The sequence below is a fragment of the Papaver somniferum genome, chromosome 1, assembly GCF_003573695.1.
Source record: "Papaver somniferum cultivar HN1 chromosome 1, ASM357369v1, whole genome shotgun sequence".
Classification (NCBI taxonomy): domain Eukaryota; kingdom Viridiplantae; phylum Streptophyta; class Magnoliopsida; order Ranunculales; family Papaveraceae; genus Papaver; species Papaver somniferum.
In genome coordinates this window covers 239,524,954-239,541,020 of record NC_039358.1, presented here as the reverse complement: position 1 = coordinate 239,541,020, position 16,067 = coordinate 239,524,954, and the positions used below count along the sequence as shown (strand labels likewise).

At 36.0% G+C, this 16,067-nt stretch overlaps 1 protein-coding gene across 1 annotated transcript; it reads right to left on the bottom strand.

Annotated features, from left to right (window-relative positions):
• Positions 1-11,756: 11,756 nt before the first annotated feature.
• LOC113339244 (glutathione hydrolase 3-like) lies at positions 11,757-14,762 on the bottom strand. The gene is made up of 7 exons (XM_026584549.1): positions 14,591-14,762; positions 13,879-14,414; positions 13,267-13,788; positions 12,943-13,181; positions 12,566-12,842; positions 12,332-12,469; positions 11,757-12,235 (listed from the first exon to the last, which is right to left on the bottom strand). Exons 2-7 carry the CDS (start codon positions 14,398-14,400, stop codon positions 11,993-11,995), a joined length of 1,941 nt encoding a protein of 646 aa, XP_026440334.1. The 5' UTR covers positions 14,401-14,414; positions 14,591-14,762; the 3' UTR covers positions 11,757-11,992.
• Between the last annotated feature and the right edge of the window lie 1,305 nt (positions 14,763-16,067).

The following is a 16,067-nucleotide window of genomic DNA, read 5'->3' as shown; positions in this document are numbered from 1 at the left end:
AGCGTTGATGAGGAAGTTTCTCAATACATCATGTTGTTTAATCGTGAATTAAAAGAAACAAAGCCACCACTTCCATGAGAAAATTCATGGGTCCTCTCTGTCAAGAAAACAAAAAATTGAGAAAAATCTTCAAGGGTTATGATGGTGGGTACAAACTATTACAATCTACCGTTAAAGATCACGAAGAAGAGGTTCGCTCAAAAAAATCTGAATGCGATAATATTCTTTGTAACCTCGGTGTGTTAAAAGAAAGGCTTGACGAAACTGAAGCAAGATATGAATCTCAGCGTAAATGTTTCAAGGACAAAGAACATCAGTTTCTTACCAAAGAAAAATCCTTGAAAACTGAATTTGCAGCTGCTCTTGAGAAGGTAAAATCCCTGGAGGAAAACCTGAAGAGATTCAACACTAGCTCTACAAAGCTATCATATATGCTTGGAGCATGTAAAGAACATCGTGATACATGTGGTCTGGGATATAAAGGTATAGGCGTTCCAAGCACAGGTAAGATTAACTTTGTTAGAGCCGCTAATAATTTTTCATGTGAAAGACCTGTGTCAGCTTGCAAGAACAAGAATTCTACTCCGACAAAGTTAGCTAGTAAGAGAACCACTGAAAATAAATCCTTTCACTGCTATTTCTGCGGGAACAAAGGACACTCTGAGAAAAGGTGTCGTCTTCGGAAAAGGAATGAAAAACTTCGTAACTTTCTTACATGGATATCTAAAGAAGTTGTTAAACCTGTATCACAGATTGGCAGAATTAAGGACTTTCGCTATCAACGGATGAAGTGTGATAAAGTTGATCCTTGCCATGTTCCTTAGAAGGATTTCTATAAAGGAAGAAAAAAGAATGGAAAAATCTTAATGGATCTGTTAAATCAGTCTGAAAAGAGAAAAAGGAGCAGAAGGAAGAAAAGGTCAGGTTCCTCTAATTCTCTCAAAAAGCACTGTGAATCCAAGACTTCCAATTCAGACTTCTTACATGTCAACAATCGAGTCTCTGATCTGAAGATTCACATAAACAAAATGAGACGGAATATCAAGAAAACATGGAATGCTGTTAACCAAGGTACTTCTAAATCTTCTCTTCATAATGCTTCTTCAATTAAACCAGGTAGTTTTCTAAATACTGATAAAAAGGAAAAGGAAGAAGTGAATAATGATGAGCAACATGCTCATCTTATTACGCCCTGACATGTTCATGATTGCATCTCTTTTTGATGATGATTTGTTAAAAATGGATGCTCATGATTCTCAGGATTTTCATCTTGGGAAAGCTGTCAGGATTGTACTGCATTTGGTGTTACTTTATTCCGTTTGACCCTAAACACCTTTTTCTTTTTACTTCTTGAGCTTCCTTGGACTAACATAGGGCCTTGTCTCTAGTTCTCGCACCAACCCAAACGAACGTATTGTTCCCTAGGGTTTGATGGAATATCTTATATATATATATATATATAATGTGTTCCAGAAGTGCAAAAAAAATTTCTAAAGTCTTTTCAGTACACAATGGAGGGAAGCAACAAGTTTGATGATGTTGAGCTTTGTCCTATTAATATCTCGTGCTTTCATGCTCTTGATCATGAAAAATGAAGACAAACTTGCAGTTCAGATTTCTTCACAACTGGTAGGAAATCTTCTTGAAGACTTTAAGGTCGTACGCGAACAGCTTGGTGTCGAAACACGGAACCTTGATTACCTAAAAGGCGAACTAAGGAGGGAAACTGAAGAACTCGTTCATGTTCAATCCCTGGTTGCAGACAAGATTTAGTTTGATCGTCTTTGTTTTGGTTTATATGCCTAGGATGTCTTCTTTTTGGATTAGTTGGAAGAATAACTAGTGCTTTGAATATCGATGATTGTGACTACACATAGCTATTTTTGTTTTCATCTTCTTATGTTATTTTTTAGGTTTATTGGTTTTTAATTCTAAAAATATTTGGAGGATGATGTTTATTGTAGTATTTTAATGGTTTGTGATATTGCAATATTTTTATGGGACATGTATTGTTTGCGTCCGTGAACTTGAAGGTCCCATATTGCGGTCAGAAGTAAATTCGTTCATGAATCGATATTCATATTGATGATACAACGAATGGACTTTTGACATATACAAAAGTTATGCCTATGCAGTCATGTATTTAATGGAAAATAGGATAAAATCTTTTGTTCGACAAGGATAAAGTCTATTATGTCGTTATGATGGAAAATAGAATAGATCCTTGTATGTTATCCACGGTATTGATCTTCACTGATCCATTTTATTATTTTTTACCGTGAAGGCTCCATTGTGTGTCTTATGTTGAGCACCTTACAACTAAGTCGATTTACCTTGGCTTTGTTGGTTGTTCCATGAGATGATATGTGTCGAGCATTAGGAACTAAATTAATCAACCAGTTTGGTTATTTAGTTAGTACTCCATAAGTTTTCTTTCTTATGTTGAGTACATGTACGGTTAAGGTTGTCATATTCTATGATGAACTTAGTCGGGGTTCCATAAGTTCTTTTATGTTGAGCCCAAAATAATTAAATTGATTACTTCGGTGATTAGTTTGGTTATTTTTATTCCAATTAGATTAATTATAGGTTCTCTTGTAATTAATCTAGTTTTTTCATATATTCCACAAGTTCTTGTGTTGAGTATATGAAAGGCTACACTATCATGTTCTATTGGTTAATGTAGTCGTATATTCCGTAAGGTTTTCCTTATGTTGAGAATTTGAACGGTTAAGTTAGTCATCTCCATATGATTGACTTAGTCGTAGCTCCGTGAGTTTACTTATGTTGAGCACCTTCAATTAAATTGATCACTTTTGTGGTTTGATTTAGTTGCGTATTCCAATTGAATAAATCATGGGTTTACTTGTGGTTAATTTGGTTGAGTTTTGGATATAGAAAATCATTCTCATGGTTTTTGTTGTCCAAATTAAAAAAATCTTTCTTTTCTTTCGAAATTAAGGTCGCTCTTGTTGTTCTCTCGGGAATGACATCAAATGGGGGAGAGTTCTTTTGAACTTGTGCTTAATGGTAATATCTTGCGGGGAGTACGGTTGTGGAATTTTATAGGGGTTGTCTTGTATCTTAAAACTCCTTAATGAATGTTGTTAGCTTCGGCTATTAGATTGCATCTAAATTAAGTTGGTATGTATTTTTCTTTTGGTCATGAAATGTCTCTTGTGGAAATTTCATTATGATTCCATTCTTGTACCTTTGCCAATTTTATTGACAAAAAGGGGGAGAAATATTGTAGTTCACACTACAAATACATATGATTTTAATTCGGATCATTGTGTAAGGGAGAGTGGTTTCCATGATCGAGATGGAGTATTGACTAAGGGGGAGTGATACATATCACCATAGTATTATTGTTGAAGTCGTGATACAATTGAACTTTGATGTTATATAATAATACTATGACACTCATAATAATGATCGAGAATCTCGATTTCTCTCATTGTTATAGCTACGGATCTTCAACAACGATGGTGCTAAAGTTACAACCTTTGGGATCATTGGAGTACTTGGAAGGACGAAGATTTCAAGGAATGTTGAAGATTAGACTATGGAATAGGAGCCACTAAAGTTTATCTTTTTTTTTATTCCATATGTATTAATAGTTTTGTCACTAAAATTGACAAAGGGGGAGATTGTTAGAGCATAGCTCGGTCAACCTCGCATGCGTTGCTATCTCAAGCATGTTTGTCAATGTTAGTGATCAAAACTATAAGTCTTGATTTTTATCCTACATAGCTAAGTCCCGACTAGGATAGAAAAGTGTAGTTGAGCTCAAGGACTTCATGGCGATTCATCGTACAATGACGAAGATCTATACAAGGAACCGTGGAACTTCATCAACAAAAAGGTATGTGGAGACTTGAACTTATCTATCACTCAAAAGTCTATCTCTTCTATCTCCTACTTCTTATGAGACAAAAGTCGTATGCTATATAGGCTAGATCATACACATTTGATATTTCGAGCCGAGTTTATCTCGCCTATCTATATCTCGAAATCATGTGTTGGTAAAGCGTTTCGCTTTGATCAAGTTTATCTTCACCTAGTGATGAAAGTCATGAAAAGTTTCAATCACTTTGAGAATTGCTCTGACGTGAATCAGTCTGTGAATAACGGCTACATAGCGTCCTCTGAGAATGTCTCAATGATCGAAATTAGAGGTTAGATTACATAACCATATATTCATTGAACCGAAGTTTTCGAACTTTGTTGATCAAGAGAAATCGGGAGGATTGCGGAATTGGCTTGCCAAGTCCGCGATTACAGTCCGCAGACTCAGTCCGCCGAACTGACGGAAGTTCTCGACCGAGAATTTTTGCTGGATTTTCCAAAACTCATTTGTATGCTAAGTCCGCGAACTGATGGAAATTCTCTTTCCGAGAATTTCTGCTGAGTTTGGAAAACTCAACCGATTAACTTAAGTCCGCGAACTTGTTTGTGAACTTAAGAGGTTATGATCTAAAGATGTACTCTGAACATGAAACTTAAATTACTAAGGAACGCTTTATGCAAACCGTGTCTATAAAGTTCATGAGCCGATTCAATCAAATCGAATCATCTTTGTTTCAATTGTGTCTTGTGTAGTTACATAAGATCTCATAGCAATTGAACAACTCTTTAACTAGTTCATTTGAGTTAATTGAACTAGTTATGGTGGAGAAGAACAAGGTTAATATGAAATACTCATATGGTTGACCTTTTGGGGTTACTATGTTGAACCAACATACAAGTACACGTTTGGGCATGGTTTTCACGAACCCAGTAAACGTTTAACAAAATGTGTGTAACAAGCTAGGTTTTTCAATCTAACGGTTGAGAAATATTAGCTTGAATCTAAATCAGGTTTTCATCTAACGGTGAACATGGATTGCTTTGTAAATAAGGAAAAACCCTGATTTGAAGGCTATATAAAGGAGACATCTAGCATTGTGCAAAACTAATCCCCACACGTCTGTGTGCTACTAGTGCGCCCGCTAGAGGTGATCTCCATTAACCTTTGATTTTCTTCTCTAAAATCGGGTTAACTACTTAAAGACTTCATTTGGATTGTGAAGCCAGACCGATACTACTTTATCGTAGTTGTGTGATCTGATTTTGCATCTTCTATCGTACGAGTACAATCGATTGATTGACTTGAGATCTTGAGAGTTCTCCGATAGGCAAGATAAATAAGTCACAAATATCTTCGTCTCGCTGTTTGTGATTCCTCCACAATCCGCTTGTGTAGTCAGGAAGGTTTGTAGAGAGGTGATTGATTAATCTAGGATGTTCTTAGGGAATATAAGACCGGATTATCAATTGGTTCATGTTCACCTTGATTTATCAAAATACGGAACAAAACTAGGATTTTTCTGTGGGTGACAGATTTATCCTTTGATAGACTTTTATGTGTGAGTCAAATTTGTTAATTATCAAGTCTGCGATTTTGGGTTGCAGCAACTCTTGGTTGTGGGTGAGATCAGCTAAGGGAATCAAGTGCGCAGTATCCTGCTGGCATCAGAGGCGTAGGAGTACAAATGTAACTTGAATCGGTGGGAGACTGATTGGGGTTCAACTATAGTCCAGTCCGAAGTTAGTTTGCAGTAGGCTAGTGTCTGTAGCGGCTTAATATAGTGCGTATTCAATCTGGACTAGGTCCCGGGGTTTTTCTGCATTTGCGGTTTCCTCGTTAACAAAATTTCTGGTGTCTGTGTTATTTATTTTCCGCATTATATTTTATATATTTGAAATAATACAGGTTGTGATCATCAATTGGAAATCCAACCTTTGGTTGTTGATTGATATTGATTGATCCTTGGACATTGGCATTTGGTACCGTCCAAGTATTCCTTGTATTTGATAAAGACTCGCTATTGTTTTTAGCTTGAGTAAAAATCAAATAAAGAGAGAGATATTAACTCTTTGAGATACTTTTATCTAGATCGAGTATGACTGTCTAGTTGATTCTCTAGCAAATTATTTCGGAATTAGTCCATACAGATTGCTAAGCGAAATATTGGGTGGTGTTGTTAGACCCCCGCTTTTTCACAATGTAGAATCCTCGAAGAGTATTGAGACAACTTTCTTGTGTCCAAAGTGTCCCGCAAGAGGAAAACTTCAATTTCAAGGTGACGAAGCGGGGAACTAACAACACCGAAAAGAATTTTGTTCCAAAATACAATCATACTTCATCAGTGGATCACTGGAATAACTTTGAGAATTATCTTATTCCAACTGAAGAGTGTCAAGAAACGTTTGATGAGCAAAATGCTGCTAATGAGGGATATATGGAATGGTATGAAAATTTTTCTCATCCTCGTGTAATAAACCATGTCCAACAAGCCCGTGTTGAGAAAGCGAAAACGAAGGTAGTGGAGAAAGAGGCTCAAAAAATTATGAAGCATACCCCTAGCTGTGGTGATGAGGCCTTGATCTTGTGGAATGCGGCGGTAAGATATTTACTCTTATTACTGTTTTTCAAAATGTTATAAATAAAGTATTGAAAAATTAAAGTTACTTATGCTTTTGATTGAAAAAAGGTGAAGGCAAGTGCTAAATTGTTGAATAAAATGATGGAAAAAATCCGGGGTAGAGAGCCGATGGACACTCGACAACAAACAGACCTCTACAACCAATGGACTAATGTTTTTAATCCCAACCTTGTCGATCCAAGCCAGGTTGATCCAATCCAGAGCATACCGTTGAAGAGGAGTCGCCGAGAAGGGGAAGGTTCAAGTCGGATGGTTGAACAAAGCAGTGGAGATGACACTCCTAGTGACAAAGGACTAGCTAAAGCTCATAAACGCAAGAGTAGAAAAGTTTCTCGTAGTGGTCGTGGTAAATGAATGATTGCAACAATTAGTTCTTTGTTTCCTTATGTTTAGAATACTTTTTTATTGCGGATTTGGTAGTTTGTTTCCTTATGTTTGGAAGACTTTTTTATTGCGAATTTGGTAGTTTGTTTCCTTATGTTTGGAAGACTTTTTTATTGCGGATTTGGTAGTTTGTTTTCTAATGTTTGTTTCCAACATTTAGTTATGTGGATTAGTAAATGAATTTCATAATTTGTGTTTTAAGGGATTAGTTCGGCTATTTGACTCATATATGTTTCATTAAATTCAAATTTTTAAGAAACAATTAGGTAGTTCGGTTAGTAGATTAAACATCGTAAACAACCGAACTTGATGGTCCATAAGTTCGGTTTATTCGCAAATTTTGTAATCTAACCGAACTCAGCTACAAAAAAAATCATAAGTTACAGAGTTGTATTCGCTTACTTGCATTTTTTTTGAAGGTAACCGAACATTGAAATTCGGTTACCTGGAAAAAAATGCAAGTAACTGAACTTTTGGGTTCATAAACCATCCTCAGTGTAGTTAGTTCGGTTAGCTGCAATTTTTTGGCAGGTAACCGAATAATACTCTGTAACTTTTGAATGTTTTTTGGTTGCTGAGTTCGGTTATCTTGGATTTACAAAACTAACCGAACCTAAGGACAACTATGTTCGGTTATATGTATAAAGTTCTCAGGTAACCGAACTGAGGAGTTCGGTTTTGTCGATGCATTTCTTTTGTAACCGAACTATCTATTTTGAAATTTGAATGAAAAAAATTTCAAGTAACGGCTATTTTTATAGCCGTTATACACCTAAGTGGTATAAATATGTGTCTCATAGTTAACATTTTGTCTCAAAATCTTCTAAAAATGGCAGCTATTACTCCTAAATTTACTCTAGATGGAAGGATTGAGCCAATTGAACATTCTTAGGATGAGCAATGAAGAGATGAGTTATTTCTTATTCCGGACCAACCTTCTTTTGAACCACGTAGCCTTTCTCTTGAGCCCAAAAAAATAATTGTTGCATTACTTGTCTATCCTTCCATTCATTCCTTTTAATTGTCTCAATTGCATTGTAAATGGTGGACAAAGATGATACGTTATTCGGGTTATCTTCCTTTAATAAGCGAAGCATAGCGGTAGGTGGAATACTCATTTTCCTATACTTAGCAATTTTTTCCATTTCTTAAGGAGTTAGCCTTGCGTCCATTGCATGTCCTTCAAGATCTTCCGGACGAGGGTGGTTATGACGACCTACCACCTTATCCATAGCTAGAAACCATTTCTTCGTTAATTTGCTCTTGTAAATACTAGCTTGAACGGGCATTTAATTTTCTTTGAGCATGTTGTGTTCTTCCTCGTCGTATTTCCTTTATACTCATAACCCTTCCTCTTGTGACGAACATCGGGATCTCCATTTCTCTCAGAAACCATTTCAAAACGAGTTTGGTTTTCTTTTCCATTCAAAACTAAGACGCACTTGACTCTCTTAGCATGTTCTCTAGCCCAATTCTTCGCATAAATAGGTAAGTCAAATACCAACTCATTAGCATAGTGATGAGATGTATCTTCGACCAACATATCAACCGGAAAAGGTTGATCATACATTGGTATAGGTTGGCATTCCATCTACAAGAAATGTAACAACATCAATTGGAATTACATTAGAGTTCGGTTACTTGTAAATTTTATCACAATAACCGAACTCAAGGTTCGGTTTATAAAGAAAAGTTCGCAAGTAACCGAACAAATAACAAATAAAAAGTTCGGTTACTTCCTATTTTATCTAGGTAACCGAATAGAACACTGGAACTTCAAATTGTTTTTTGTTTGTTAAGTTCGGTTGCTAATGCTGTTGTTTCGAGTTTGTGAAACAATCGAACTTTGTACATTTAGTATACTCTTATATTATGTCGGTTAGGTAGTTCGTAAACATGCAGTTTGCGAAACAACCGAACTTTGTACACTAAGTTAAAAACCAACCGAACTTTGTACACTAAGTTAGATCTAATTTTTAAGTAAAGTTCGGTTTGTTAATTTGTTACGAACCAACGAAACAAAACGCTGGTAATCCTAGAAACTTCCATTAACGGTGAGTTCGGTAACCTGCGTGTTCGGACCAAGTAACCGAACTGCACTTTCAAATGAGTTCGGTTACCTGTTCTTCACACGATGGAACCGAACTACACCTTCAGAAGAGTTCGGTTACATGTTCTTCACATTAGATAACCGAACTGTCCCAAATCCAGTTGAAAAATTTACATTTTTAGGAAAGTTTTGACCAATTCAACATACATTATCTAAGTTTGGAGCATACCTGGACACCCAAATACTCTTCCTCCGGTTGTGGTTGATAAAATCCATCATATTCATCTTGAGATTGAGTTTGGGAAAGAATAGAATCACCATCTAATAAATAAATCATATCCGGATCATTGTGAAGATTAACAAATACTCTAGGAGAGGATGGAGATGAAGAATCAGATGAGTTTTCATCACTTGAATACTCAAAGGGGGTGAGTTGGAAAAAACTTTTATTTTCCATGTTTTTATCCTTCATCTTCTCTAACTTTACTCTCTCAATAATTCTACTCATCTAATAAAAAATCCATCTTTTAATTTAATCTCACTAACTATTTTTAACTAAATCATTTCACTAATCATAACCTAAAATTAATTATGAAGGTAGTTTAGATATTAATATAAAATCTAGATATGGGGTGATCTAGATTTATTTCTAATGTCTTTACCCAAAATAAAACCATGGCCCCCAAAAAACAGTGGTGCGCAAAAAATCGTTCTTTTGAAGAGTGGACTATTAAAGAAATACACTATTGGGCCCAGATAAAGACATTTCGTGTTTGGGCTTACTCACCACAGACTAACATTTTAATGTGAAAATAAGTTGGTTCAAAAACAAAAAGAAAGTTGTACAAATTAGGAGTGAGCAAAAAGTCAGGAACCGCGGATTTCATCCATATCCATCCGATTATGGTTAAATCCAATCCGCAAGATTTATGGTCCGAACACGGGTAGGATTCTCATATCCACACTTTTAGCGCGATTTGATTGCGGTTAGACTTAGAAATTCGCGGATCCATCCGCACCGTAGCTGATGTGCGCTTCTTATAAAACGTACAACATCTTATACTGATCTTTTGTTTGTTTTTAGTCTCCAGCATATAGTCATCAATTCTAAAAAAAAATAGATAAAAAGAGAGATTATATTAATTAAGCAATATAATACAAAAGATCTACAATTTCATTTTTTTAAACACATTAGAAAGGATACTTTCTTTCCGAATTTGTTGTTGCATATGCTTCTAAACGAATTGTAAACTTTGTATTCTTGCTTCTTTAGCTATTGAATCAGCTGCTGCTTTATAATCTATGTTGATGAATTTTAGTCTGGCTTGAGGAAGTTTGTCGAGAATGGATATTTCTAAACACATCAATTCTAATTTGGCATCCTTGTTACAACAAGCCCATGTGTGATGTCAATGACCGGATGATGTAAAGTTAAACACTTGATAGTAATTTAGTAAATATCGTAAGCAGAAAATACTCTTCACCTTCTTTTAATTTCCTCTCCACTGGCTTTGTTTCAGAAAATCCTAGATTTACAGAAACGGCTTGAGGCAAACAGGTAACCTAAGTATTATTCTTCCACTGTATCAGTATGACATGCATAAGGCTTCACGTGGTAGTTTTTCTTATTTTATTCTTTAGATTAGTGACTTGTCATATCCAATTTTCTTTCTCCATGGTTTGTTTTCGTATTTTTTGATTGATTGATTATTTCAACACTAATGATACTGAGGAAATCAAACGTTCCTAAATATATGAAATGGTTGTAATTGTAATCAGTTTTTCAATAGATCTGATGAATACTGAGTCGACGTGGTATAGATGCTGAAATTTGTAATCGTATTTGCTGTACGTTTAAAGCAAGAGCACTATAGCTGTTATACGTATATCTTTTTTACTAAATCCGCGGTTAATCCCATCTTGTTCGTATTACCCGTTAATCCGCGGATGTCAAATCCGTGAGTGATTGAATCGGACACGGTTGGATTTTCCAAATCCGCAACTTTAACAGATTGGACACGGGTGATCCATAATTCGCATGCGTCCGTCCGTTGCACACCCCTAGTACAAACTGATCGCAATTTGTCACGAAAAATAACCCAAAAAAAATCGAAGAGTGTAAGCAAACGATTGTACAAGCTGGCCGCACTACGTGCTTCATTCGGTGGTTTCTTTGGGACATATATTTTGATCAACCTAACGATTCTCCAGAAAAAATAATAATAATTAAAAAACATAGAGAACCATTATTAATTTATATAAAACTAAAACAAAAATGACAAGACATAAAATTGATATAATCTTTTAACTTATTATGGAGGCCGTGCTGTCATGACAAGGATGAAGTTCTAGTGTTAATTATAAAAAGAATCTGCATCCCATGAATTCACTGAACCAATGCGAATACATATACCAAATTAAAAATCGAACCAATCAAATCACGGGCGCCTCCATCAAATGTAAATCTATTGGTTGTGGATATGAAATTATAAATCCGTCATGAACTTGACTGGATGCAGATGGGGCTAAAACCGAACCAATGTGAATAATGCTTAGGCCTTGTTTATCTAATAGAATACGGAAAATGGGTCATTTGTCCAAATATTTTTAAAACATGGTTCAAATGGACGAGTAAAAATTATTATGGGTGAAATGGACACTAAAAAAATAGCAAGGATGAAACTGGATTCATCCAGACTTAAACTTAAAAAATAGGAAGGATGAAACTGGATGCATCCTGATGTAAATTAAAAATGAAAAAAATATATGAAAATGGGTAGAATGAAACTGTTTACATCCTTGCTATTTTTACAATTTTTGTCCATTTAAACAGTATCAAAATCTAAATGTCCTTTTCATCCAGGAATTGTTGATTTTGATCTTTTTAACCAATTTTGTGAATAGAATTTGCTATATCAGCATCTGTATAACCTTGAAGGAAAGGGTAGTTTGGCCATTAAAATCTACGGAGATCACCCGACAGACCATAATCCTAATCAAATCGGAAATTTATTGAAACACTACTACGACCTCAAACTAGCATAACAATCAAAATATTGACCAATTGCCTTTACATAAAATACGGATGACTAGATTCAGGTACAACCGCAGCAGGCCTTCCACCTTTTCTTGGATCACTAACTGCAGTAAGTATTCCTTCCTTTTGCACAACAAATTGACAAATTGCTCCGACTGCCGTTTGTGTCAAATTATGTTTTTTCCCTCTCAAAATTGAGATGTTATCTTGTGAAAGTTGTATGTGTTCACCAGTAACCACTGTCCAGTTCTCATACAACACCTCATTTGGTACTACCTGTACATAAAAGGAGACGCAACTTTTTAAGAAATGAGAAGATTATCCCAATAATTTCATTTATAATTTTCAATAATTTATGTTGACACTTTATACCTTATGGTAAACCCTCGGTTGTTTAACAGCGGACAAAGGATCCATCTTATTGATAAAGTGGTTCAACAACACTTGAATAACTGCGGGGATTATGTTAATCCCACCGCTAGCTCCGAGAACTCCGACTAGTTGATCCTCCTATATAAAAAACAAAAAAAAAAAGTTCTGAATAAGGTCGCATGGCTTTGAAAAATAAGCTAATTTGGAATCACAAGAAAGAAAATTTTAGTTTACCTTGAGAATAATTAGAGGGCTCATAGAAGATAAGGGTCTCTTGTTTCCTTCGATATAATTCGATGGTGCCGGAGGAAATTTACGTTTGCCTTCTTTATCGAATTTATCGTTGGGAGCAGAGAAATCATCCATCTGATTATTAAGAATGATACCTGTTGAAGGGGAGAGTACGCCAGCTCCGAAATAATGATTAATGGTTGCCGTCATTGATACCACATTTCTGTGTTTATCAACGATGCTAAAATGAGTGGTTCCATGATCATCTAGTTGTTCCCATCTGATTATCAAATCACCACACAAGAATTATTTATAATTAGTTATATCACAAAGTTAGCCAATGCTGCTTATGTAATAGTGTTTAAGTAAATGTTTCTTACTGGGGTAAATAGTCATTGGTGGGTAAGGTGGTATCATCTTTTATTTTTTCTCGAATTTTTGCTGCAAAGGATGGACAAAGCATATTGTCTTGGTATTTTTTTATGTCGACAAAGTATGGATCACCGAGGTTCATTCGATACGCCAACATATGCTTTAGTGCTTCAATTAATCGATGAAGACCCAATGGAGTCTTGATAAATTCTAATTTTGGCCCGTAGTCACTTAAAATGTTTAGAACCTGCAGGTATCAGCAATAACCCAAATTAGCTACCCGAAAACTCAATCGCTCAGCCAGAAAAACAAAGAAACAGTATTTTACATACCATAGAAATCCCAAGAATACCAGTTGAAGGAACAGGCATCCCAAGTATGGTGAAACCCATGACATTAGTTGTCACAACATCAGTTATATTAACTACGTAGTTCCTCAAATCCTCCTCTGTTACAATTCCTTGAGCAGCCTGCACATCCTTAACAAAATTCTTTCCTAGGTCCCCGTTATAAAATGCCGAAGGTCCTTCCTTTGCTAGTGTCTCTAAAGTGTCCGCAAGTTTTCTGTTATAGCTAGTATCTCCCGCTTGCAACAACCGCCCGTTAGGCATGAACACTCTACGTAATCCATTAGAATCGGACTCGATCATTTCTCTGCTCTTATTAATGCCCAGCCCGAGGAAATGAGAGACTACAAAACCATCTCTTGCAAGTTTAATGGCAGGTTGAAAAAGATCACTCCAGTTCAATTTCCCATATATCGACCATGCTACATGAAGCCCAGCTATTTCACCCGGAACACCCATTGAACTCGCACCTTTGGACTTCCATGTTATGTTCTTTTCATACATATCCTGTTTATGTTGTTTAACAGTACAAGCTGATAAGGAATCGCTGAATATATAGATAAGTACTAAAATGGAAGTGAGGGACTAAGATTGAACCTTAGATGCAAGTTTAGGTGCCGTCTCTCTTGAATTAAAAGCTTGGGCTTTTGAATTTGATGAATTTAGAACCACCATGAAGGCACCACCTCCTATTCCACTTGACATTGGATAGACAACGCCCAAACATAAGCATGTTGCAACTGCTGCATCAACCGCATGACCCCCTCTTATCAACATGTTGCGCCCAATATCGGAGCAACGTCCGTCATCTGCTGCAACTACTCCGTCCTCTGACTGCACACCTCTATGAATATCTCCAAATTCCAGAACATACTTTGCAATGGCTTTAGCCACCGGAACAAGACCCTTAATAATTAGTGAGTTGACTTTATAAGCAAGATGATACGGAACTTCATATTCCGTTGTGGATCTGATGATACATGAGTAGGGATCGGTAGGAATGACTTCGACCTTATCCATGTAATATGTCACACCCATAGCTAGGTACCCTCCTGAAATTTGTTGTACCTCCTTTACAAGACGAACGTGATCTATTGTCCGGTAGATCTCTTTGTACATTTGTGGCGTTGACCCTGAGAACATTCAACTGCTAGTAGTTAGATAAAGATTCAAATCTACCAAATTTTTGAATGCAATCTCAAGCAGTGGATATGCTTGTTTATGCATTACGCACCACGTACTAAAAAAAAAACGAAAATAAAAAACAACAGTACATATGAAAGAAATAAAGGATTTGGTCAGAATATACCAGGGGTTAAAACAACGCTAACGATGGTGCCGACACTACCATTTCCGCTTATGTAATCGATCCGGTCGAACACTTTGGGAAGTAACTTAACGATGAGCTTAGGGAGATCTGAAGAACTGTAAACATCCCATATATAACTTGCTGATAATGGAACATCTATCTGGTTTATAAGTTCGTACCTCCCTGCATCTCCTATCCCCATTAAACAGAACATAAAAAACATCACCAAAACAGTTGGTTTCATCATCATTGCTGTCGTATGAAGCAGCTGTTTGATAGAACACTTGCAAATAACTTGAATTTCACTTGATGTTGTCTATGTCCTTTATAGACGATTTCTCATCGCCCTGTATATTGGCATGTTTACTTTGGGTTATCTTTTGCTATTGCGCTGGCATTTAAATAAATAAAAAAACAGAATCACGATCTGCACACCCTTGAGAAAAAGAGTTAACATGAGTTTTTTTTTTTTTCCTTTTTTTCTTGGGAGAAAGTATTGTGAACGGGATTTAAATAATCATTTGTTGAGTGAAATTTCGTTGGGGAATCTCAATCACTGATTTGGAGATGTAAAATCAAGTAATTCACAGCATTCACGGTCTAAAATATATCTGGATAATATCAAATATTAAAATGTACGTTGGATTATTCATGGCTATATAATAAAATGATGTGGTCTGATTTTTTCAGATCTCGTGTTTCTTTGAGGAAACATCTATTTATTTTATTTTTATGTAATGGCTTTTATATGCCAATCAGATTACTTCTTATACGCTTTTATATAGCCTTGATGGCGCTTCAATCGATTGCACCAGCTGCCCAAGATGTATCATCGAGGGCAACGCGTGATCTGACTCTACATTTAATGAAGCATTCAAAGCTACAAATCGGATCATCTGTAGTCGTGGCAGAGAGAAGTAGACGCATTAGGGTTATTAATCCCACCATTACCCTCCACAACTTCCCACGATTACTACTTTGTTAGGAAGGTGCAATGAGATATATTTATCACCGATTAATTTCAAACAGAATTGAAGGATTCTCTCGATTTGGACAGATGATTCCCATGGAGAAACAACTTCATTTACCAGTACTGTAGGAGAAATTAGTCACTAGCAGAGTAGGGTTAACGATGAGAATCGTGAGATTCATATCTGGCAAGCAAATCACGCTGAACTCCATAATTGGTAATTTGGTATATCGATAGTCCTGTTTTATACATAACACATTTTTCACGTGCTAGAGAAGTCGCCTAGTAGTCAAGTTATCAATGAGCTGGAGAAGCATTATTGTAATCTGCATTAATGTAATTAATGAAGATCGTGGTCTAAAGTGCGATTCAAAGGCATACCAAAATCAATTCTGTAGATATTTTCTGCAACATGCTTAAACAAGGGAGTAAATTTCATCGTGCACACGATGATTTTACCAATCTTCCAGTATCAGTTGAGCACTTAGTTATATTCCAAATTATACT